Source organism: Ursus americanus, chromosome 21, assembly GCF_024610735.1.
Source record: "Ursus americanus isolate L20-20 chromosome 21, mUrsAme1.1.p, whole genome shotgun sequence".
NCBI classification, from domain to species: Eukaryota; Metazoa; Chordata; class Mammalia; order Carnivora; family Ursidae; genus Ursus; species Ursus americanus.
Window position 1 is genome coordinate 48,417,157 of NC_142147.1, and position 22,748 is coordinate 48,439,904.

A 22,748-nucleotide genomic window follows, 5' to 3' on the forward strand; every position below is an offset into this window, starting at 1 on the left:
TACCACAGAGGTGTGTCAGGCAGTAAATTAATAAAAACATTACGCTATATTGGGGATTTTGCAATATTAGTGGTATTTGTCAGCTCTTTTAAATATGTAATTTGTTATTATTTCATATTCTAAATTTTTACGTTCATACCCAATTTTTTTTTTTTTTAAGATTTTGTTTATTAGAGAAAGAGTGAGCACGAGCAGGGGTAAGGGCAGAGGGAGAAGCAGACTCCATCCCAGGATTCTGGGATCACGACCTGAGCTGAAGGCAGAGGCTTAACCGACTGAGCCACCCAGGCGCCCCTCATACCCAATTTTGTGTTAGTAATTTTGGATTTCTTTTCTTAAGGAACGTCTCCCTCACATACTCCCCCACCAAACTCTCTAAGTTCTATCAGCCCTGTTGATGACTCATTGGCTCAAAATAGGAATACGTTCCCAAGCTGTGCGATCCTGGGCAGTGGCTGTACCTCTCTGAGATTGTTTCCTTAACAGCAAAATGTGGATCAGAGTAGCCCCTACACCGCAGGGTTGTTATTAAGTTTAAATAAGCCAAGGCCTGCAAAGCGCTCCATGCTGGTTTGGAACGCACTGAGCAACGATAAACCCCTGTGCCGCTTTACTCTGAGAACTTCCGCGCAGCTTCCAGACCCGCGGCGGCCAAGACCTTCCCGTGCGCATGTGCTCCCGACTCTCCTCCAGCCCGCCCCTCCTCGTGGGAGCGTCTAGTCCGCTGCAGGGGGTGATGGGCGGAGTCAAGGGGCTCCTTCCAGGATTTCCTCCCCTCCGAAGAACAACCCTCCTCGCATGACTGGCAGTAGGAATTAGCCAGTAATAATTGGAGAGAAGATCGACGACCAGGCCCATTTAGGAATCTCTCATCCGAGTTGGCCAATTGCAAGCTTTGGGGGGCGGGCTCGCCTCTGAGGCGGGACACGGGGTGACGGGCATCTGTTTTGACTAATGAGAACTCGGCTGCGAGTAAGCCAGGGCCAGTCAGAAGCGAGAAGGCCGGATCCTGGGGCGGGGCTGGAGCTTCGGCAGTTGAACCGCTCGCGAGGAGGGGTGCCTGTGGCGAAGGTGAGAGACGGCGGGAGTGGCGGGTGCGCGGGCCAGGGTGGCGATCCTGGGGGGAGGGGATGCTCTGGGGGAGGGTGGGCTGCGGCGGGCAGCTGACCCGGCAGTGTAGGAATCGGGAGGGGGTGACCTTTAACACGGAGAGGCGCTTTGATATGGGTTTGTGAGGCAGAGGGCAGTGTCTGAGTGGGGGGGTGGGGGGGAGAGGGATGTTTTGTATTTCGCGGGAGGGTCTTTAATGGGGAAAGTGTGTAAAGCTGGAGAGAGCAGGCGGTAAAATACAGAAATTCCCCTGTAATATAGCCTTGTGATTTAATGGAGGTTTTAAGGCGACCGGCTATTCTAGCGCAGTGTGGAGGAGCCGAGGTCCTTGAGATGAGTTAACAAGGTTTGATTTGGGTGGAAGGCAGGTGAAGCACTACACTGAGGGAGTGAATGAGTGAGAACTTCGAGGATGAAGGTGTGAAGCCGTGTGATACATGCAGCGTTTATTCAGGGCTTACTATGTGCCAGGTTTTGTATGAATTACTCTTGAACGTCCTAACACTCCTCCCGGTGGTTAAGACTGTGGGCTCTGGAGTTGGGTTGCCTGAGTTTAAATGCTGGTGTTGCCACTGGCCCTGCCACTGAACATCAGAGTGGCTTTGGGCAAATTCTTTAACCCTCTGTGCCTCAGCTTTATCATCGTTAGAATGACCTCATCTCTTCTCTGTCTGTACCACTCACCTGTCCTCACCCAGTCTCTTGGCTTCACATGCTGTTTATATAATGATAACTCCCAAGTGCCTGTCTACAGTCTGGATCTCTCCTCTGAACTCCAGACTCATTTGTCCAAAGGCTGACTCTTCTCTACTTGGAAGTCCAACTGCCATCCATGCTTTAAAAACTTGTCCCAAACCAAACTTGTAGTTTCCCCTTTCAACCTCCAAACCCAGCTGGTGGCAGTTCCATTCTTTCAGGTACTCCCGCCAAAAACCTTGGAGTTGACCTTGAGTCTCCCATTTCCCTTGCCCACGTGCCATCTGCCAATCAGCATATCTCATGGGTCTATCTTCAGAATACTTCCAGAATCCAGCCGTATCTCACCACCTCCCTTGCTGCTGCTCTGATTCCTGCCATCACTTGCTCTTACCTGGTCTGTTGCAGTGGCCTCCTCGCTGGGCTCCTTAGGTCTGCCCTGGACCCCACAGTCGGGGGTTCCTGTTAAAATAAAAGTCAGATCATGTTGCTGTCTGGTCCAGGCACTCCCGTGGCTCCCACCTCACAAAGTACAAGTCCTTGCCAAGCCCACACTGCTCCACCCGATCCAGCTTGCCCTCCAGCCTGCCCTCAACTCCTGCCATTCTCCTTTGTTGACACTGCTTCAGCCACGCTGGCCTCCTCATTCTTCAGACATAGCAAATACATTCCCACCTGGAGAATGTCCTTGCTGTGCCCTGTGTCTGGATCATGTGCCTCCAGATGTCTACATGGCTTCTCCCTCGCTTCCTTCAGGTGTCTGTTCAAATGTCAAATCCACAGACAGGCCCTCACTGACCACCCAAGCTAAAATAGCTCCTGGCCTCTCCTCACTTGGGTTTGTTTTGCTTTGGTAATGCCACTACCCAACATATATTAGGGTTTGTTTATATCCCCTGGTTTCTTGGACTCCCACCCCCCACTAGAGTGTTGACTCCATAGGAATATATAATTTAGCACCTGGAAGGGCCCATACATGCTTAAAAACTGTTACTTGTATTATCATCATCACCGTTTCTAGGGTGGGGGGCAGTAGGGGGAGGCTCCCTGTGGTATAGGAGAGTTGAGCTGGGAGAGTCTTGGGTGGTGTGGTGGGGTCAAGATGGGCTAATAAACTGAGCAGACTGTGGTATCCAGGGGCAGAAGCTCTCAGATCTCAGAGCTGGGGGAGCTTGTAGGAAATGCAGATTCCTGGGCCCACCCCTAGAGGTTCTGCTTCTGTGGATTTGGGATCATGTCCAAGATCCTGCATTTTTAAAAATCAAGCACCTGTTTTCATGCTGAAGGTTTGCAGTCCTCACTTGAAGAAACAGACCAGTTCAGAGCTTGGACTGGAGCTCTCTCATCATTAAACTCCCCCTCTGTGGCTGCCCCTCTGCTGGGCAGTGCTGGGGACACTGGTGACTGAGACAGCTCCTTACCTAGCCTGGGAGTCAGGGAGGGCTTCCTGCAGGAATGACATTGGAGCTGGGACCTGGGGACAAAGGAGTGAGCTGAGGGGAGAGGACCTTGGCTGTATCTCTAGTGCCTAGAACCCGATTTCCTGATATCTCTCATAAATTCACAAGTAGTCCCTGATCTGTGCCAGGCCCAGGGTGCTGAAGATATAAGAATGATAAAAATGGCTCTGCCCTCTTGGGCTTCTGGTCTGTCGACTAATCGTCAGCTGGTTGCACAGATGGTAAACAGCTGACCGGGTGGCAGGCACTGTTTGAAGCTCCGTACATGTATTAATTAATTTAATCCCCACAATCATCCTATGTGAGATGGGAGCTCTTATTATCCCCACTTTAGTGATGGGAAAAGGCCCAGAGAGGCTAAGTGCCTTGCCCTGGGTCACATTGTGGGTAAGTGGTGGAGTGGGAGCTGAACCCAGGAGTCCTTGTCCTGCGGTGTGTGTCATGCTTAAAGTACAAGGCCACACAGAAGGATTGGTGCCTGGAGGGAAGGGAGCAGAGAGTTATGGGAGGAAACAGAAGGGTAGCTGGGTAATGGGAGGGGGACCAGTGTGCCAGCCCCTCACTGCAGGATTCTAGGCAAATGTCAGTTTCATCCTCTGTAAAATGGGGGATGGTTACAGCATCTGTCAGAGAGCAGAATTAAGGACAAGTCACTGGTTCATGGGTGTGCATGGTCCTTACTTAAGGCAAAAAGCATTTGAGGGATAGTAGGGGAGGGGATTTGGATATTCAGAGGGAGGGTGGTGGGCTGCAGTGTGCACTATGGAGGGGCGGATCATGGGGAGTCCTTAAAGGCTTTTGTGTTTATATATTCTAGGGGGACATTGTGGACGTCTCTGGTCTATATTCTGGGGGAGTGCAGGGTGAAGGGAGGGGAATTCTAGCCAGCTAAAACTCACATGGTGGGGAGGGGTCACTCAGGCCAGGCCAGTGTGTATATGTCAGGTGGGAGGTATACTGTATAGGCGAGGACAGCTAGGTCCTGGCCAGACGGGAGTATGTGGTGTTGGTGGGAGAGGGTGCTGCAGACAGTGTGAAATAGCCATCAGGGGTAGGGGCTGACGGAGGTGGTGATTTACCTGTGTCCTGTGTGGGAGATGGTGATGTGGAGTTGTTTTGGGGGAGCTCAGCGTGGAGGATTCGCGACTTCCACCCTAGGGCGAGGGCTGTGAAATCTGAAATAATCAGGGAGCGCTATTGGGAGGAGGAGGAGCCAGAGACCGTGATGTAACCCTGGAAACCGAGAGGGGAGTCACCTTAGTGAAAGATGAGAGGGAAAGGCCTGGGGTCGGAAAGCTGAGTGTGCTTGTGCGTGTGTGTGCGCGCGTGTGCGTACGTGTATGTGCGTGTGTGCTGAAGCAGTGATGTCACGAGGCCGGAGAAATGGGGTCAGGTGTGTGGGCCAGAGTGGGGTGCTTGGGTGTGCACGCGGAGCGCGCAAGGTTGAAGTGCTGACGTCACGGGTTGGCGAGGGCGGGGCCTCGAATGCAGGGTCTGGAAGCTGAGACGAAGAGAAGCTAGGAGAGTCTTGGGACTGGAACGAAACCAGCAATCAGGATGGGCCACTGGTCACAGAGCAAGGACGGAGGATGCAGGTAGAAGTACAGGGTGGGGGTGGGGGAAGGGAAGGGCGCGGAGCCTAGGGAATCCCAGAATTGGAGGGGAGCAGGGAGGGGGTGTTCTGGGAAGGCTCTGCAGGGAAGAGAGGTGGAAAATGTGGGGAGGGGGAGAGAGGGTTTACATAGAATTTGGGAGGGAACAGAATCCAGGTGAAAAATAGGGATCATGTAAGACAGGCTGAAAATGGGGTAAATCCCCATTGTGGAGTAGAACCTTGGGCAAATAAATACGCAAGCGGAATCCAGGCGGAATAATAGGAGGGGGCAAAATTCAGGTAGAATGTGGGGGAAACCCCAGGAGAACATGGGAGCTGGTGTACGGAAAAGGGGAATGTGGCCCCCTGCCCCCAATCTGGGAGAGCCCAATGGCAGTAAGGGACTTGGGGAAGGGAGTGGAGAGGACTGGCTTCGGAAATGTGGTAGAAGGGGTGAGGCTGGAATACGGAGGGAGGGAGGTTCTGCAGCGGGGAGGGGAGGGGAGTCCAGAATCTCTAGGCCCTCTGGGGAATGAGTAATGGGGAGCTGGCAGGGGTGTGGGGTTTATTTCATCAGCAGTTGTTGAGTGCTCACGACAACCGAGAAGAGGGAATGAGGGGAGGGGAGCAGGCGAAGTTTGTGGAGGTGTGAGAGGCAGGTGTGTGTAAGGGGACAGTGGAATTCGGGGAGAATATTCAGAGGCTTAATATCTGCGGACTGAGATGGAGGCTAATGACATCAGGCATTTGGATATGGAAAGGCCCTGTGATTTAGTGAAGGGCCGCTATTCTCTGGAAGAGAATGGAGAGTTTATGCGGGGGAGTGGGGAAGGAGGAGAGGAGAGCAGGGCTGGGTTGGTGGTGGAGATGGGGTGGGACGGGCCCCTTTATTCCTCTGTCTCCTCCCTGAAGTTGGGTACCACGAGTGGGGTGGTGAATTGGGCCCTGAAGCTGTGCGGCTCCTCAGGCGTTCTGCGGTTACCTCCAACGCCTTGGTAACCAGAACGGCGCGACCACTGATTGGCTCGCGGAGTCGGAGGGGCGGGGTCGGAGGGCTGGGTCTAGGACACCCGGTGGGGCGGGGCCAGCGCTGCCTGGCACCCGCACTGAGGACCAGGGGATGCGGGATATGTTGAAACGTGTAGCTGTTTCTTTGCCCATAGGTCAGGGACTATTAACCCCGCTTCCGAACCTCCAGAGAATGTGAGAGTGTGGATTTTCAAGGGGAAGAGGTCTCTTGATTTCATCAGCTGCTTCCAAACACGAGGGACCCCTCCCCCAAGTAAACTGAAGAGCTTGGGTCTAGAGACAGGAGCCTGCCAGAATGTCTGGGTCTTCGGCGGTTGTCCTTGGGTCTTTGAGAAAGGCAATTTGTGGATGGGCAGCAGGGTGGTATTCTGGGAGCCCCTGAAATTACTTGGAAAGGGTTATGGGCCTATTCATTTATCTGGGGAGGGTTCAGAGATCTCATTAGACTATCAAAGGCTCCAAGACTCTTAAAAGGTTAAAAAACCACTGACCTTGAGTTTCAGGGCTCATCATATTCTGGCCTCACAATATTATATTTTCTGATATCATCTTTTAGGAGGACTTCTTGGGGAAAGTGTGAGGAGCAAAGGATGTGGGGGAGAGAAGGAGACCAGGCTTTGGAGGGGTCCTCATGGTCTGGGTTGGGGCAGCCCTGGGTAGTTCTGTTTTGGGGGCAACTGTGAGCCTCAGTTTCCCCATCTGTACACTGGGGAGGAAAATGGGCTTGCCTTGTTTCTGTACTGCCTTTCAAGACACACAACAACATAGTAATGGTAATAATAATAATGATGATGATGATGATGCCCGTATGTGTATGAGTGCTTGCTGTGTGTCAGGCATTGCTCCATTTGTTCAAAGATTTTAACGTGATTAACTCATTTAATCCTTACACCAATTCAAGGAGATGAGCACTGTTACCCTTCTGTGGGCTACAAAGGCCTGCATGAGCATCATCTGGCCCTTGTATCTCATCTCTGTCCCTCCCTCATGCTGACCTTGCTGTTCTTAGAACAAATCAGGAACATCCCACCTTGGAGCTCTTGCCTGGCTGTTCCCTTTGCCTGGACACTCTTCCCCCAGATATTCACCCATCTCCTTATCCCTCTACAGGCCTCTACTCAGTGAGGCCTTCCTTGGCTACCTTAGCTAAAAGAGCAACCCCTACCCCCAGCATCTCCTTTCTCCAGTACTTTACTTTTTTTTTTTTTTTTTTTTGGACATTTTTATACCCCCAACTGTTGCTGCCCTCTTGAGGGTAGGGGCATCCTCTGATTTCTCATCATCCCCAGTATCCAGGATGGCATGTGCTTTTAAGATAAGGAATCTGGTCCCAGGAGAGGTTAAGTAACTTGCCTGTGTATGTGCACATAGCTGAAGCTAGATATGAACTCAGGCAGCCCAGGGCCTTCGTTCTGAACCCCCCCTAAAATCCACGCTGAAGGCAGAGATCTGCCACCTCATAGAACTAACAGCGAGTGGTAGCCCTATTGGCTAAGAGAAGGTACTTAGGCTTACAACAGAACAATTAATAAAATCGATTATTAATTCATTGGACATGATTTAAGTGTATCATTGATAATATACAGTGCGGCTGTTACCTCAACCTGGACCACTTTCCCTAGGTAGCCATATGGCATGTCCCCGACTTCCTTTAGTTCTCTGCCTGTAGGTTACCTCTTCAGGGAGGCCTGCCCTGACCCTCTACTTAAACTCTGCCCTGCCTGTCCTCAGTACTCTGTCCCCCTTTGCAGCTTGATTTTTCTCCACAAATGTTTGAATGAATGAATGAATAATATATAATGAGTATAAGGATTACTAAATTAATAATCAATAGTACTAGTCATGATTCTCTTGTCAGAAATCATATATTCTGTTAGCCAGCATGTGTTGGGCATGGACACAGTTCTAAATGCTTTTATGTGTATTGTCCAATTTAATCCTCATGACAACTCTATGAGGTAGATGCCATTATTATACCCATTTTCCAGATGAGGACATTGAGGCACAGAGAGGGAGTCTCTTTCCTAAGGTGCCAAAGCTGGTAAATAGTGGAGCCAGGATATGAATTCTGGCCTTCCAGCTTCGGAGCCTGGACTCTCAGGCGCTCTGGGTCTCGTCTCGTCCCTCTCTCCAGCGACACTGGCCATGGACCAGCCAGCTGGCCTACAGGTGGACTATGTCTTCCGAGGTGTGGAGCATGCCGTGCGGGTGGTGGTGTCTGGGCAGGTGCTAGAGCTGGAAGTGGAGGACCGGATGACGGCTGATCAGTGGCGGGGCGAGTTCGATGCCAGCTGTGAGTGTGCCCACCTGGGGTGGGTTCACCTGTCCTTCCCTGGGATCCCCTTCTCCCTGAAGATGAGGCCAACCAGGAACCTACCCATCTGCCTCTTCTACCTGACCAGAGACTCTCTCAGGTGGGGAGGAGGGGTGAAGGGCTCATGCCTCAGGCCAGAGGCACTGGAGTTGGGGGAAGTTGACAAGCTTAGATGTATTGCTCTTGGGCTGGGCAAGTGGTCAGACTTCAGGAAGGACTTTTCTCTCTACCCAGTCATCGAAGATCTGACTCACAAGACGGGGAACTTCAAACAGTTCAACATCTTCTGTAACATGCTGGAGTCGGCTCTCACTCAGGTAGGGGCCACGGCTGGCAGCCAGGGGAAGTTTCTGTTTTCTGGATCCCTGGGAAGGTAGATGCCCATCTGATGAATGCAAGACCCTCTACCTTGTCTTACCTTAAAGAGACAGGGCTAACTTTTTCATTCCCAAATGTAAGTGGTTGATTCTGATCCTTGTGATAGTTATTCTCATGTAGAAAATTCACGTCACAGAGAAATGTAAGAAGATAGAAAAAATCACTCTACTCCTAATACTCATTCCTGGTAATATTTTATTAATATTTTGGTGAGAAAATCACTCCAGCCATTTCTCCACTACTTTATTTACTTGTGAAAATGTGTGTGTGTGTATTTGCAGATGTATAATTTTATATAGTTGATATACTTCCCAAAGTATTATTTAACCTGCTTTTAAAAGATTCAACAATGTCTCATAAACATTTAGTCACATCAGTGGATATAGGTAGCCATTCGTATCACTTTTACTCAGTATCTACAGTGTGCCAGGCACTGTGGCAGACATTGGGATATGGCAGTGAACGGATGAGACAAAATTCCTGTTCTTATGAAGCTGATATTCTAGTGGGAGAAACAAAAAATTGAAAAAATATATAATGTCAAGTAGTTAAAAGTATTAATAGGAAAAAAAAAGCAGGTTGGAAGTTAGAGTGGCAGGGATGCTATTTAGCCATCACTTTAAAACTGTGAACTACATTATTTCTCTGACTATAGATAAAATTCACACTCATAAAATGATGACAGTGTAACAGTGTGTGATTTAGAAAGGGACAGTCTCTTATAATCCCTTTTCTATCCCCTACTTTAGACTGTTTAGTATGTGTAAGCTGTGTTGCATGATGGCCAAGAGCATGAACTCTGAAGTCAGACTTATTACTGCTACTTACCAGCTGGGAGCCCTGGGCCAGTTACGTCCCCTCCATGTCTTGGTTTTCTTTCTTTTTTTTGAGAGAGAGAGAGCGAGAGAGCGAGTGCACAGACAGGAGCAGGGGGCTGAGCAGAGGGAGAGAAAGAATCTTAAGCAGGCTCCACACTCAGCACGAGCCCAATGTGGGGCTCAATCTCACGACCCTGAGATCATGACCTGAGTTGAAATCGAGTCAGATGCTTGGCTGACTGAGCCCCCCCGGGCGCCCCATGCCTTAGTTTTCTTAACTGTAATGTGGGGATAACAGTAGTCCCTATTTCACAGTGTGGTGAAGATTAAATGAGTTCTGTGTAAAAAGCTTAGAATAGCATCTGGCTCATAAGTGCATTACAGATATTGTCTTTTAATTATTGTCATCAACTTGTGAGTTTGTCATCCTTGTTAGTGGTTGCTTAGTATTCCATATACCCATGTGGTATAACTCAGTGGTTCTCAAGTTTTTTGGTGTCATGACCTCTTCATGCTCTTAGAAATTATCGAGGACATCAAAGAGCTTTTGTTTATGCAGGTTTTATCTATCAGTATTTGTTTACCATATTATAGATTAAGTTGTTTTATAAATTAAAACTGAGTAATTTAAAGATATTTATGAATTTACTTAAAAATTACCATAATAAACCAGCTATATGTTAATAACATTTTTGTGAAAAATACATTTTCTAAAACAAAATAAATTAGTAGGAAATATAGCATTGTTTTACATTTTTGCAAATCTTTTTAATGTCTTGTTTAATAGAAAACTACTGGATTCTTTTTTTTTTTTTTTTTTTGTTTTTTTAGATTTTTATTTATTTGAAGGAGAGAGAAGAGAGTACAAGCAGAGGAAGTGGCAGGGAGAGAGAGAGGGAGGAAGCAGTCAGGGAACCTGATGTGAGGCTTGATCCCAGGATCCTGAGATTATGACCTGAGCGGAAGGCAGACACTTAACCGACTGAGCCACTCAGGCGCCCCAAAAACTTCTAGATTCTTATATGTGCTTCTGTATTCAATCTATTTTGGTATGTTTTGGTTGAACTATATGCAGAAAAATCTCCCTTACATAGATATGTAGTTGGAAAAGGGACTCATTAATTAATCAGGAAATTGTGCAGATCCTTCTTTGCTAACATACTAAAAGTGGATAGGTGGTAATTTCTTAAAGGTTTGTTGCAGTGTGGAGTCCAAAAGCCTATCAATGAACTTTTCTTTTTCTTTTTTTTTTTAAAGATTTTATTTATTCATTTGACAGAGAGAGAGAGACAGCCAGCGAGAGAGGGAACACAAGCAGGGGGAGTGGGAGAGGAAGAAGCAGGCTCCCAGCGGATGAGCCTGATGTGGGGCTCGATCCCAGGACTCTGGGATCACGCCCTGAGCCGAAGGCAGACACTCAACGACTGAGCCACCCAGGCGCCCCTGAACTTTTCATACTATGTTACATTAAAGTCTATTGATATATCTTGAACTTTACTTGGATCTTTTACCCATTTTGTGATATTATGCATTGGTCATTTAAAAAATACGGCTCTTTGGGGCGCCTGGGTGGCACAGCGGTTAAGCGTCTGCCTTCGGCTCAGGGCGTGATCCCGGCGTTATGGGATCGAGCCCCACATCGGGCTTCTCCACTATGAGCCTGCTTCTTCCTCTCCCACTTCCCCTGCTTGTGTTCCCTCTCTCGCTGGCTGTCTCTCTCTGTCAAATAAATAAATAAAATCTTAAAAAATAAATAAATAAAAAATAAAAAATACGGCTCTGAGTTATACAGATCTTCTAAATGTTGACACATTTCATTATACAATATCAGGAAATCACATTCGTTAATATCCTCACTGATCTCACCAGGGAAGTCTTTCAACATCAAGAAGATATCAAGCACACAGTAGCAGATCCAAGTTTTCCAAAATTCTAATTTTTGCTGTGAAGTTTGAATTTTACCATTGGCAACAAATACCGTTAGCTGTTTTTCTCGAAGTGACAGGCTGACTTTGTTCATTTTTGAGAAAATGCCTGCCAGACACCGAAGTCTGAATAACCATAGTTATGTCTGTCAGTCGTTCTTTCAAGTAAAAATAGTGTTCCATGAAAAAGCGGCTAATTTAGCCCCCACCTCGATTACACAAGTGTTCTTCCTGAGACAACTGTCGTACTTTGGAATGCCACAGAATGTGTGCTTCCCATCTTGTCACAGAGTAGTAAAAAGCCATGTACTCAAGGATGGAGATTCAAGAAAATTAATAATTTTTACTGCTTCATCAAGAACATTCTAGGTTTGGGGCGCCTGGGTGGCTCAGTTGGTTAAGCATTTGCCTTCCGCTCATGATCCCAGGGTCCTGGGATGGAGCCCCACCTTAGGCTCCGTGCTCAGCAGCGAGCTTGCTTCTCCCTCTCCCTCTGCTGCTCCCCCTGCTTGTGCTCTCTCTCTCTGTCAAATGAATAAAATCTTAAAAAAAAAAAAAAAAGAACATTCTAGGTTTGATTTCCTGTGTTATGTTCATTTCTTCTTCCTTCCTGGCCCCCCACTTAGACTGCATGGCAAAGAGAATACCGTGACTACTAGTACTGTGATGCCGCTGGCTCGATTTGTGCTAATGGGCACCATCACTTTTACCCACCATTATTTTGCACCATTGGTATAAATGTCAGCATGGCAAAAAACATCTTAGTATTATTATGAAAATTGTTTCGACCTCATGGACTCCCTGAAAGGGTCTTGGGGACCCCCCGGGGTCTTTGGACAACACTTGGAGAGCCACAGCATTAAGCTGCCCCCCCATGGTTGAGCATTTAGGTTCTTTCCAGTTTCTCCCTCTGGCGTCCTTGTGCCAGCCCCTGGGGCAGGGCCGTCTTGATCATCAGCCTCAGTGTAGGAAAAGCCCAGTGAGCCCAGAGAATGGATAGGGCGTGCCCTGGGGAGGTGGGTTGTGTGCTCTGGGTGTGGCCATGTCGGGTCTCCTGGCATTTCCTCCCATCCTCTTCCAACAGAGCAGTGAGTCAGTTACCCTCGACCTGCTGACCTATACAGATCTGGAGTCCCTGCGGAATCGCAAGATGGGGGGCCGCCCAGGCCCCTTGGCCTCAAGATCGGCCCAGCTCAACTCCAAGCGCTACCTGATCCTCATCTACTCTGTGGAGTTTGACAGGTGGGGGTAAGGGACTGGCTCCAGGCTCAGGCTGGTGGGCAGGTGGGAGGGGGTGTGGTTAGAACTTGGGAACCTCTGTGGGCAAGGGGGGGTGGTGTTGCCTTTGGAATCTTCAGTGTTGAGATTTGTATCATTTAGTGTTGTGTTGGGCTGTAAATAGCAGAATACCTGTTGCTAGTGCTTTAAACAAACAGTAGTTTATCACACAACAAAATGTTAGGTGGGTGCCTATTACCCAGCAGTTTCATTAGGGACTCAGGCTCCTTCTGTTTTGTTTTTTGTCATCCGTAATGTGTTGGCTTTTTGACCTCCATCCTTATCTCTTCATGGTCACAAAATGGCTGCTGGCCCTCCAGGCATCGTGTCTGTATCAAAGCAAAAGGAAGAGAACAGGGCTGTGCTTGCTAATGGCATGTACCATTTTTTACCAGGAAAACAGAAGTGTTCCTAAAAGTTGCCCAACAGATTTCCTATAATATTTGGCCAGAAATGGTCTTGTGGCCTTTCCTTAATATTCGGCCATAAGCGGTCACATGCAGGGGATGCTAGGATAATGATAAACTGGCTTTTTTTAGCCTGTGTAGTGGGAGGCAGCAAGGCAAAAGAGAGCTGGGAATGGCTCTTGGGTAGCCAGGGGATGGAGTCTGCCCCATTGGATAATGGCTCCTGGATTTTTAGTGGAAGGTTGTCAGTCCCCTATGCATAGCATCTGGTGGAGCAGTAGATCGAGGTCCCCTACCTTTCCTCAGCCAAGAGGTGACGCGGGTCAGGCCATTTAGAATCTACCCCTGTGAATCTGAATTAGGAGTGTGCTTGGCAGCAAGTAACATGGTACCAGTGTTCATTCCACCAGCAGTGAATGACAAGGAAGTTAGTTCAGACTGCACCAGGCCTGTCAGTGCCAGTGGTTCCAAGATTGCTAGATGAGGGAGTCTGAGGGATGGCAGGCGGGTGCAAGAGATAGGGGAGCAGGAAGGGGGCTTGGAGTTTTCATACTCGAAGGCTCTCAGGGTCTGGTAGTTACCCTCAGGTGGATTCTTGGCCTCTGAGTTGCTACGGTTCTAATCCTCCTTAGGATTCACTACCCGCTGCCCCTCCCGTACCAGGGCAAGCCAGACCCTGTGGTCCTGCAGGGCATCATCCGCTCGCTGAAGGAGGAGCTGGGCCGCCTGCGAGGGCTGGATGGCCAGGATGCTCGGGACACCCGGGAGACTGAGATCTGGCACCTGAGGGAGCAGTGAGTCTGGGAGGGGAAGGCAGCTGGGGCTGGGTGGGCACCGCAGGGCCCTGTGCTCAGCGCTACTGGGAGGATGGTGGTCCCTCGTTCACCAAATATTTATTCTCAGTCCCTCCTCTGTGTCTGCTGTGTGCTGGGTGGTGCTGGGGACACAGCAGTGACTGAGTCAGTACTGGCCCTGCTCTCCTGGGACTCCCAGTCCAGTGGGGGGAGATAGCTCTGTCTGCAGACAGTGACGATTCACAGTGGGTGGAGCTTGGGAAGCCCAGAGGGGAGACTGGAGCCTGCCTAGTAAGGAAGGGGTGTTCTAAGTGGAGGGAGCAGCATGTGCAAAGACAGGGAGGGAGTAGGGCTATATCCGGTGCCTCTTTTGTACTGACCCCTCTCTGCCCTTCACGTAGTGGCCAGCCCAGGGGGCAGATGGTTGTTGATCACGTACCACCTGAGTTCAGCATTGCCAAGCAGAAATGTGTTTAGGCGGAAAAGCTAGTCTGTGCTGTAGGAGGCTGCAGCAGGAACCTGATGGGGTCTTGGGCTGGGTCAGGTGAAGGAGGCGGGGAACCGTGTTCTAGGCAGAATGAACAGCATGTGCAAAGGCTTTGTGTTTGGTAGGATGTCGTGAGAACAAGGAGACTAGAAGAGTAAGCTGAAGAAAGCAAAGGCTTTTGGGCACATTTCTGAGTAACCTACTGTGTGCTATGCACTGTGGGGTGCTGAATCAGGAACTCCATCCCCATCTGGAGGAGGCCCCACCCACTGGGGAGGGCAAATAATATTTTTATTTGTTTTTATTTTTTTATTTTTAAGATTTTATTTATTTATTTGACAGCGTGAGAGAACACAAGCAGGGGGAGTGGGAGAGGAAGAAGCAGGCTTCTAGCGGAGGAGCCTGATCTGGGGCTCGATCCCGGAACGCAGGGATCACGCCCTGAGCCGAAGTCAGATGCTTAATGACTGCGCCACCCAGGCGCCCCATATTTGTTTTTATTTTTTTAAGTAAGCGCCACACCCAATGTGGAGCCCAACGCGGGGCTTGAACTCACGACCCTGAGATTAAGACCTGAGCTGAGCTCAAGAGTTGGACACTTCACCGACTGAGCCACCCAGGTGCCCCAATATTTTTAGTAATAACAATTATAATTATTACAGCAGCTAACATTTATTGAACATTTCAGTGTGTGCCAGGGATTCTGCTCAGTGCTTTATGACTTCATTCCTTAAATCCTTGCAAGGTGGGCATTGCTCTTGTCCCTATTTTGCAGGGGAGGAACACTGAGGCCCAGAGAGGTTAGAGAACTTGCCCCAGGTCACACAGTGAATAATATTGCCGGGCTAGACCTTGAATCCAGGCAGCCAGCACCAAGCCCCCTTTGTTTCCTTTAGCTGCTGTGGTCTGTAGGCAGCTGTTAGGCCACTAGGCCAGAACTGAGTATTGGGGCTGACAGGAGTGGAAGCTCATGGAGCTGGAGAGCCTTGTGGGTCTTCCTGGAAGAGCTAGGCTGTGCATTGCTGGGAAGCAGGATAAGCTTTAGCCTCAGTTCATCCTCAGGACTCTGGTGTGTGTGGATGTTTGTGTTTCCCAGATTGGCCACAGCGTGGCACCGTTTGCCCTTCAGAACCAACCAGAACTAGTGAGGGTGGCTTGAGATCCTGTAGCTGGTCAGTGGCTTCTTATCTTCCTCTTCCCAACTTCCTCTTCCTAACTGGAGTGAGGGAGTTTGGGAAGACTCCAAATTCATTCATTCATCCATCCAACGTTTTTCCGGTTCACACTGTGTGCCAGGCACACTGCCCGGCCCTAGTTAATGCTTCTTGAGCCCTTACTCAGTGCCAGACATGGTCCAAGCATTCTTCATAGATTCTTACAACCTTATAGGTACGTGTTATTATTGTTATTGTCCCACTTCACAGAGATGTGAGGTCAGACTGCTTAAGGTCACCCAGCTTGTAATAAGTGGAGTAGAGTCAGACACAGTTAGCCTGGCCACAGAGCTCGGGTCCCTCACAGTGACCAGAAAGCTGGAGTGAGGATCCAGACAGAAAACAGATAATCATACTGATAAATGCCAGCTCTAGGAAGGAAATGCACAGAGAGCATGAGAGCAGAGAAGAGAGGGACGTGACCTAGCCTGGCTGGGGGCAGGGGATGTGTTTGAAGGGTGAGAGAGGGTGTTCCAGGAGGAGGGATTTGTATCTGCAAAGAGAAACTTGGCTGGAGAGGAAGATATGGAGGGAGGGGGAGAGGAAGGGAAGGGGGAAGTCAGCTAGATGGGGCTGAATGGGAAGCTCCTTGGAAAATATAGGGGAGCCACAGATTTTAAGAAGCTTTTTATTAGGAAAAATTCCAAGAACACACAAAAGTAGACAATAGGATCATACCCATGTACTTGTGCCCCCGATTCAATGGTTATCTACGTTTGGCCCATCTTGTTTGATCTACACACTCCCTTCTCCCTGAGAAGCAAATCCCAGACATCGTGTCTCCTCTGTAAATACTTCATTCCATCTCCATGGTTAATGTAGTCCCTTGTCCCCTGTATTTCCTGTGAAGTAGTTGTTAAACCTAAAGGCTCGTCAGATTTAGGTTTCTGGTGAGACACCTTCCTTGGTGGCGCTGTGTGCTTGCCTACTGTCAGGTGGTGTTGGGGCTGATGAGTTCGGATGTGGACACCTGGTTCCTTCTTATTCAGTTCCCATCAGCCCAGCATCTCTTGGTACTTTTCATTTGCTAAGTACCAATGAGGTTGAGCAGTTTTTCATATATTTAGTAGCCTTTTGGATTTCCTCTTTTGTGAGCTGCCTATTCACCTGTCATATCTATTTCTCTTCTGTCATCTATTTCTTACTGATTTCCAGGAACTCTTTGTACAGTCAGGATATGAGCCCTTTGTTAATTTTATATATTTCAGAAACCTCCTTGCCCTCTATTGCTGGCCTTTTTACTCTCTTAATAGTGCCTTTTGATAAACAGATGTTCTTAATTTTATGTAGACTAATTTATAAATTTTTTCTCTGAAGTTAGTAATTTTTATGTCTTCTCTTAGAATCCTTTTCTCCCAGTATCATGAAGATATTCTCCTATATCATCTTCTATAATTCTTTGTCTTTTGCTTTTCACATTTATGTCTACAATCTACCTGAAATTGATTTTGGGGGAGGTAGGTGTCCTTTCATCGTTTTTTCACATGACCAGTCAATCAGCCCGATGACATTTACTGAAAAGAGTATCATTTCCTTGGGCGCCTGGGTGGCTCAGTTGGTTAAGCATCTGCCTTTAGCTCAGGTCATGATCCCAGGGTCCTGGGATCGAGCCCCACATCAGGCTCCCTGCTCAGTGGGGAGCCTGCTTCTCCCTCTCCTCCCCGCTTGTTTTCTCACTTGCTATCTCTCTCTCTCTCAAATAAATAAAATCTTAAAAAAAAAAAGTATCATTTCCCTACTGCTCAGCCATTGTCAACTTTATCACAAATAATGTTTATATATGTATCATACATCAGGTGAGGTTCTGTGCTCTGTAGACCATTGGTTTGTCTATCTTTGTGCCAGCACCACACTGTTAAAATTATTGTAGCTTTATAATTAGGCTGATACTGGGTAGAACAAGTCTTCTGACTTTTGGTTTTCCATTTTAAGAATTTTTTTGGTTATTTTTGGAAATTTACATTTCTTTATAAATTTTAGAATCAATAGGTTTTTCAATACAAAAACGTAAAACTTGTTGGAATTTTTTTAAATAATAGCTTGAGATTTTATTCTTTTTAAATAGTATCTACACCCAACTTGGGGCTCGAACTCATAAACCTGAGACCAAGAGTCGGATGCTCCACTGACTGAGCCAGCCAAGGTGCCCCAAAACTTGTTGGGATTTTTATTGGTATTGCATTGAAATATAGAAAAATTTAGGGGAAGCTGAAATCTATATAAATAGTGAGTATTCCAGTATATAAACAATATACCTCTGCATTTATTTGGGTCTTATTTAATGTCTCCATGATGTTATTCCATCATACTTTTGTTAGATTTTTTCCATCTTTGGACGATTTTGCTAATGGTTTCTTGACTTTAAATATAAATCATATTGATGTTTATATACTTTATTTATTTAATTTTTTAAAAAAGATTTTATTTATGTATTTGAGAGACAGAGAGAGCAAGAGCGGGGGAAGTGGCAGAGGGAGAGGGAGAAGCAGACTCCCTACTGAGCAGGGAGCCTGACTTGGGGCTCAATTCTGGGACCCTGAGATCATGACCTGAGCTGAAGCCAGGCACTCAGTTGGTTAACTGAGCCACCCAGGCGCCCCTATAATTGTATTTATATGTCAATTTTATATCTAGTAACTTCAGTCTGTTTTCTTATTATTTCTTATAATTTGTAGATTTCCTTTGATTTTCAATATTTATAATCATTTCATCTGCAAATGACTGTTTTGTTAATTCTTTCTTAATCCTTATCTTTCATTTCTTTTTCTTGCTTTATTGCATTGGCTATGACGTTTAGTGGATATACTATAGAAATTCAACTTATTTTCTGTTGGCATACATTTTGGTTATTTCTACTCTTTTTGCTATTGCAAATAGTGCTGCAATGAATAGCCTTGTGTGTACATCTTTTTCTCAAGGATGGTTTTGAGCATAGTAATGATCTGATCGGATTTGCATTTTTTTAGAAAAAATTATTTATTTTAGAGAGAGAGTGAGAGAGTACTAGCAGGGGAGGGAGAGGGACAAGCAGACCCCATGCTGAGCGTGGAGCCTGATGGGGGGCTCCATGTGGGGCTCAGTCTCAGGACCCTGAGATCATGACCTGAGCCAAAACCAAGAATTGGAAGTCCAACCAACTGAGTCACTCAGGTGCCCCATTGGATTTGCATTTTAGAAAGAGTCTTCTGGTGAATAGGAGGTAGTGAAACCTGGCGGGGAGGCCTGGGGGGAGTCTAAGGCCAGGACCTCAGGGCTAGGCTTTCATGGTATAGAGAAGGACAGGTTTATGATTTATTTTGGAATTGGAACTCACAGGGCTGTGTCCTCCCCGTGGGATGAATGGGAGTGATATGGCCATGGTCTTCCTCATGTGGGGGAGGTGGAGGAGGAGAGATGATGGACCATGGGGACAGCTGGAGTGGTGGGGCCTCATTCTCCCGTTCCTGGAGCAGGTGGAATTGTTTGTGCCCACCCCTATGGAGAAGTGAGAATGATGGGATCCTGCGAGCCCCCGCTCCTGACTCTTGTCTTCCCACCATCCTCTTCCACCAGGGTTTCACGCCTGGCAACTGAGAAGCGAGAACTGGAGGCCCAGCTGGGCCAATCACGAGAGGAGGCTCTGGCCGGGAGGGCGGCGCGCCAGGAGGCTGAGGCCTTGCGTGGGCTCGTCCGGGGCCTGGAGCTAGAGCTGCGGCAAGAGCGGGGACTTGGACACCGCGGGGTTGGCCGCCGCAGCCAGGATTGCCGGCGCCTGGCCAAGGAGGTGAGGGCGCGGGGCGGCCGGCGGGAGGGGGGTAACTTGTGGGGCTTGGATCTCGGCCTCAGTGTGGTCCTCTATGTCTCTGTTGACTCCTGGCAGCTCGAGGAGGTGAAGGCTTCGGAGCGGAGCCTGCGTGCCCGGCTTAGGACAGTGAACAGCGAGCTGGCCGTGTACAAGAGGGGGTGAGAGACGCGGTCTGGGGTGGGCGGGGCCAGGGGCTGGGTGGCAGGGCCTGGGAGGAGGTGTAGGGTCTGTGGATGGGAGGGCGGGGCCCAAGGTGTGTGGGCGGGGCCTGAGTGAAGGGGCGGCTGAGAGTGGGTGGGGATGGAGGGGTGGAAGAAATCTGATGGACTGCATGGCGCGGAAAATTGAACATGGCAGGGTGAGTCTGGAGAGATGGAGAGGGCTTGAAGTGTCAGTCAGGAGGCTGGGGCTGGAGATAAGGACGGGGGGGGGGGAAGCGGTGGGTTCTAAGGATCTTGTAGAGTGAAAGGGCGTGGCCCAGCTGGTGGGGATCTGGTTGACGTCCAATGTTCTTTATTGGGGTGGGTGATGGAATATTGGGAAGGATTTCTAGGGAGCTGGGGGAGACCTCAGGAAGAAGGGTCCGGTGAAGGGGGTTTGCTCGGATGTAGGGAAGTGACAGGTTCTTTTGGGGGGGTTCTCTGGGAGTCCAAGAGGGGCGGAGCCTGGGACAAGGTATCTGTGGGGGTCATGTGCGAGGGCGTGAATGTCTAGTTGATGCTGGGTTGGACCTGAAGGTTCGGAGATGGTGTGATCCGAGAAGAGGCTTGAGATAGTTGACATAGGAGCTGGCTGGCAGGAAACTGACAGTGGGTCCTGTGCTCCCAGGAGACGGACTCCGCCGGTGGCACCGCCCCGGGCCCGGGAGGATCGGGCTTCATCATCGCGGGAGCGCTCCACATCGCGTGGTCGCGGTGCCACCCGGTCTTCTTCCCGGGAGAGTGGCCGGGGGGGCCGGGGTCGAGGCCGCCCTGCCCTCCCCTCACCCTCGCCCACAGGTCTCTGCCCTGCCCTGCTCGTGGGAGGGTGGGGGATGGACTGGAGCTGTGGAGACCTGATTCTGTGACCCCAGCCTCTTCTCTCCATACTCTCCCACCCCATCCTAGGTAGTCGCGGGCCCCGTTTCGACCCCACAGCTTTTGTGAAAGCCAAGGAGAAGAAGCAGAGAGAGATCAAGATGAAGTTAGCTCCCATTTCCTCCTTACCTGCTCATGTCCCTGGCCCTTTACCTAGCCGTTCCCTGACTTGTGCTCTCATCTACCCCATCTCCCATCTGTCTCCATCATCGGTCACCTGCTCCTTCTCTCCCCTTCCCTTACCCGCTCCTGCTTTTCACCAGACCTCCACCTCCTCCCCTGACTCCCACCACCCGGTCTGTGTGTCCGCATGCCTTTTCCTTCCCTTTCCTGTGTGACCTCAGCTGGGTTACTGGCCCTGGCTGTGACCCATAGGGGCGCAGCGACGCCATTCCTTGCATTAGTTGGGCACATAGGTGGGCGTCTTCTCCGCTCCCCAGGCGGCAGCAGCAGCGGAACCGATTGGGCAGCGGAGGAACCGGTGACGGTCCGTCCATCTCCTGGTCTCGCCAGACTCGGCCCCCCACTGCTGTGAGCGGCCGAGGGGACACGGCTAACCGTTCCCGAAACCGCAGCTCCTCGGGTAACTGGGCTGTAGCGCGCGGGGCGGCCGGGCTGGGAGCCAGGGGCGAGCACGGGAGGCTCACTCTCTCTTCCCTCCTCTAGTGGACAGTTTCCGCAGCCGCTGCTCCTCGGCCAGCTCCTGCAGCGAGTTGGAGGATTTCTCCGAATCCCTTCCTAGAGGGTAAAATTTGGGCCTGGGGACAGGACCGCCTCTAAATGGGTATCTGGGGAGGCTGGAAACAGTCTTTTGCAGGGAGACTGGGTAATGGAGGCGGGAGCCTGGCAACCACCAGGGAGGGCGAGGTGGGAGGTGCCCACGGCTCCTCAAGCTGGTCCCTGAATACTCTTTCCTGTCAGCGTTCGCCGCCGAGGGAAGCCTCCCAGCCCCACAACCTGGGGTGGGTGCAACACGGTGAGTGTCTTTCCCCAGACCTTGGAGGAGGTAGGGGCAGCATGAAACCACCAGAAGCCCATGATTCCATTCTGGGGGACTCAGGTTGCACAGGTGTCTCTGAAATGCGTCTGGACGCAGAATGTTTTGAGACCATTGGATTGGAGGGGAGTGTGGGGGTGGGGTGGGGTAGATAATACCGGCTAAGGGCACCAGCCCTGGCCTCAAATTGCCAGCTCTTAAAACCTGGCCCCGCCTTCCTATCCCCTGTGTGACTCCTGGGAGTTCTCAACCTCAGTTTCTTAATCAGCTAAATGGGGATGGTAATAGTATTAATCTCAGAGGGTTCTGGTGGACATATCAGGAGGTGATTTTGCATCTAGTAAGTGTCCGGTGGGTGTCAGCCCTTGTTCTTTGAGGTCTTTAGGTTCAAAATTTCCAGTGGGATCTGGGGGACAGGAATAGTGGGAGGGTACCTAACCCCCCCCTTCCTGTCTCCCACAGCAGCAGAAGTCCACCCCTCTGGAACGCGGCTGCCATCAGAGACACCTGACCAATTCAGGGGGCTGGGTCCCTATAAAAGGTGAGCCTGGGACTCCACATCACCCCCGCCCCGCCCCACAGCCCGAGGGCAGAGTATTGGGCCCTCACAGCCCCTGTACCCCCACCCACTCTCACAGAATACAGCTCCGACCACCAGGCGGCAGACATGGCCGAAATAGACGCTCGTCTGAAGGCCTTGCAGGAATATATGAACCGACTGGACACACGGTCGTGACCTCGACAGGGAGTACTGCCCCTCCATCCCCCATCCACTGCTGGATTCGGAGTGGGGGGGGGCGGCGTATCCTTCCAGACCCACTCAGGCTCCTCCCCTGCTGGTGCTCACGGGGGGTTTCAGGTGTGTGAAGCCTTGACCCCCTCCTCCCCCAAGCACTGCATGCTGGGAGGGAGGGTATGTGCATTTTGTAAATAAACATATTTGCCCTTGGGATCCTTCAGCTTATGACTGAAGGGTGGGGCTGGAGTGGGGAGAAATGAAGATTGGGTGGTGGGTGTCAGTGGGACCTGCTGTATTTCTGGGCATGTCTCTGACTGGGAGGCACTTTGGGGCTCAGGGTCAGGAAAAACTTGCATACTCTCTAAAGCAATGAAGGGGGGACCTGAGGGGTGGTAGCGAGCAGCTCATCCCCAAAGGGGTCCAAGCAGAGATGTTGCACAGGGTATCTTTGGCTGAGTGGTAGAGAAGGGGTGTCTTGGAGCATGGTTCATGACCCCACAGGACCCCTGAGCTGCTGTCAGTGACATCTGGGCCACCTTGGTGCTGATTCCTGCGCTCTGACCTGAGACCTCTGGGTTCTGAGCTGTGACGTTCCTTCCAAGCTGGGATCTCTGGGGTCTTGGTTCAGGGTCGGGGCCTCTGGGTTCT

The 22,748-nt window shown here is 49.9% G+C and overlaps 1 protein-coding gene across 3 annotated transcripts; it reads left to right on the forward strand.

Moving 5' to 3' along the window:
* The first annotated feature begins 1,021 nt into the window (after nt 1-1,021).
* CCDC61 (coiled-coil domain containing 61) lies at nt 1,022-22,313 on the forward strand. Of its 3 annotated transcripts, none has more exons than XM_045776304.2 (14): nt 1,022-1,071; nt 8,024-8,182; nt 8,438-8,520; nt 12,409-12,566; nt 13,642-13,803; nt 19,057-19,267; nt 19,364-19,446; nt 20,117-20,286; nt 20,395-20,470; nt 20,805-20,947; nt 21,031-21,109; nt 21,286-21,340; nt 21,824-21,902; nt 22,000-22,313. In XM_045776304.2, exons 2-14 carry the CDS (start codon nt 8,035-8,037, stop codon nt 22,095-22,097), a joined length of 1,545 nt encoding a protein of 514 aa, XP_045632260.2. In that variant the 5' UTR covers nt 1,022-1,071; nt 8,024-8,034; the 3' UTR covers nt 22,098-22,313. The 3 variants fall into 3 exon arrangements, with proteins under 3 accessions (XP_045632260.2, XP_087727053.1, XP_087727054.1); XM_087870927.1 differs by having other exon boundaries at nt 21,827-21,902; XM_087870928.1 differs by lacking the exon at nt 13,642-13,803.
* Nucleotides 22,314-22,748: the final 435 nt, after the last annotated feature.

Excerpts from the sequence above, each read along its gene's own strand:
- CCDC61 (XM_045776304.2), top strand. The coding sequence starts at position 8,035 with ATGGACCAGCCAGCTGGCCTACAGGTGGACTATGTCTTCCGAGGTGTG. Across the intron at positions 19,268-19,363 it reads GCCGGCGCCTGGCCAAGGAG|CTCGAGGAGGTGAAGGCTTC; the intron begins GTGAGGGCGCGG and ends GACTCCTGGCAG. Across the intron at positions 20,287-20,394 it reads CCCCTCACCCTCGCCCACAG|GTAGTCGCGGGCCCCGTTTC; the intron begins GTCTCTGCCCTG and ends ACCCCATCCTAG.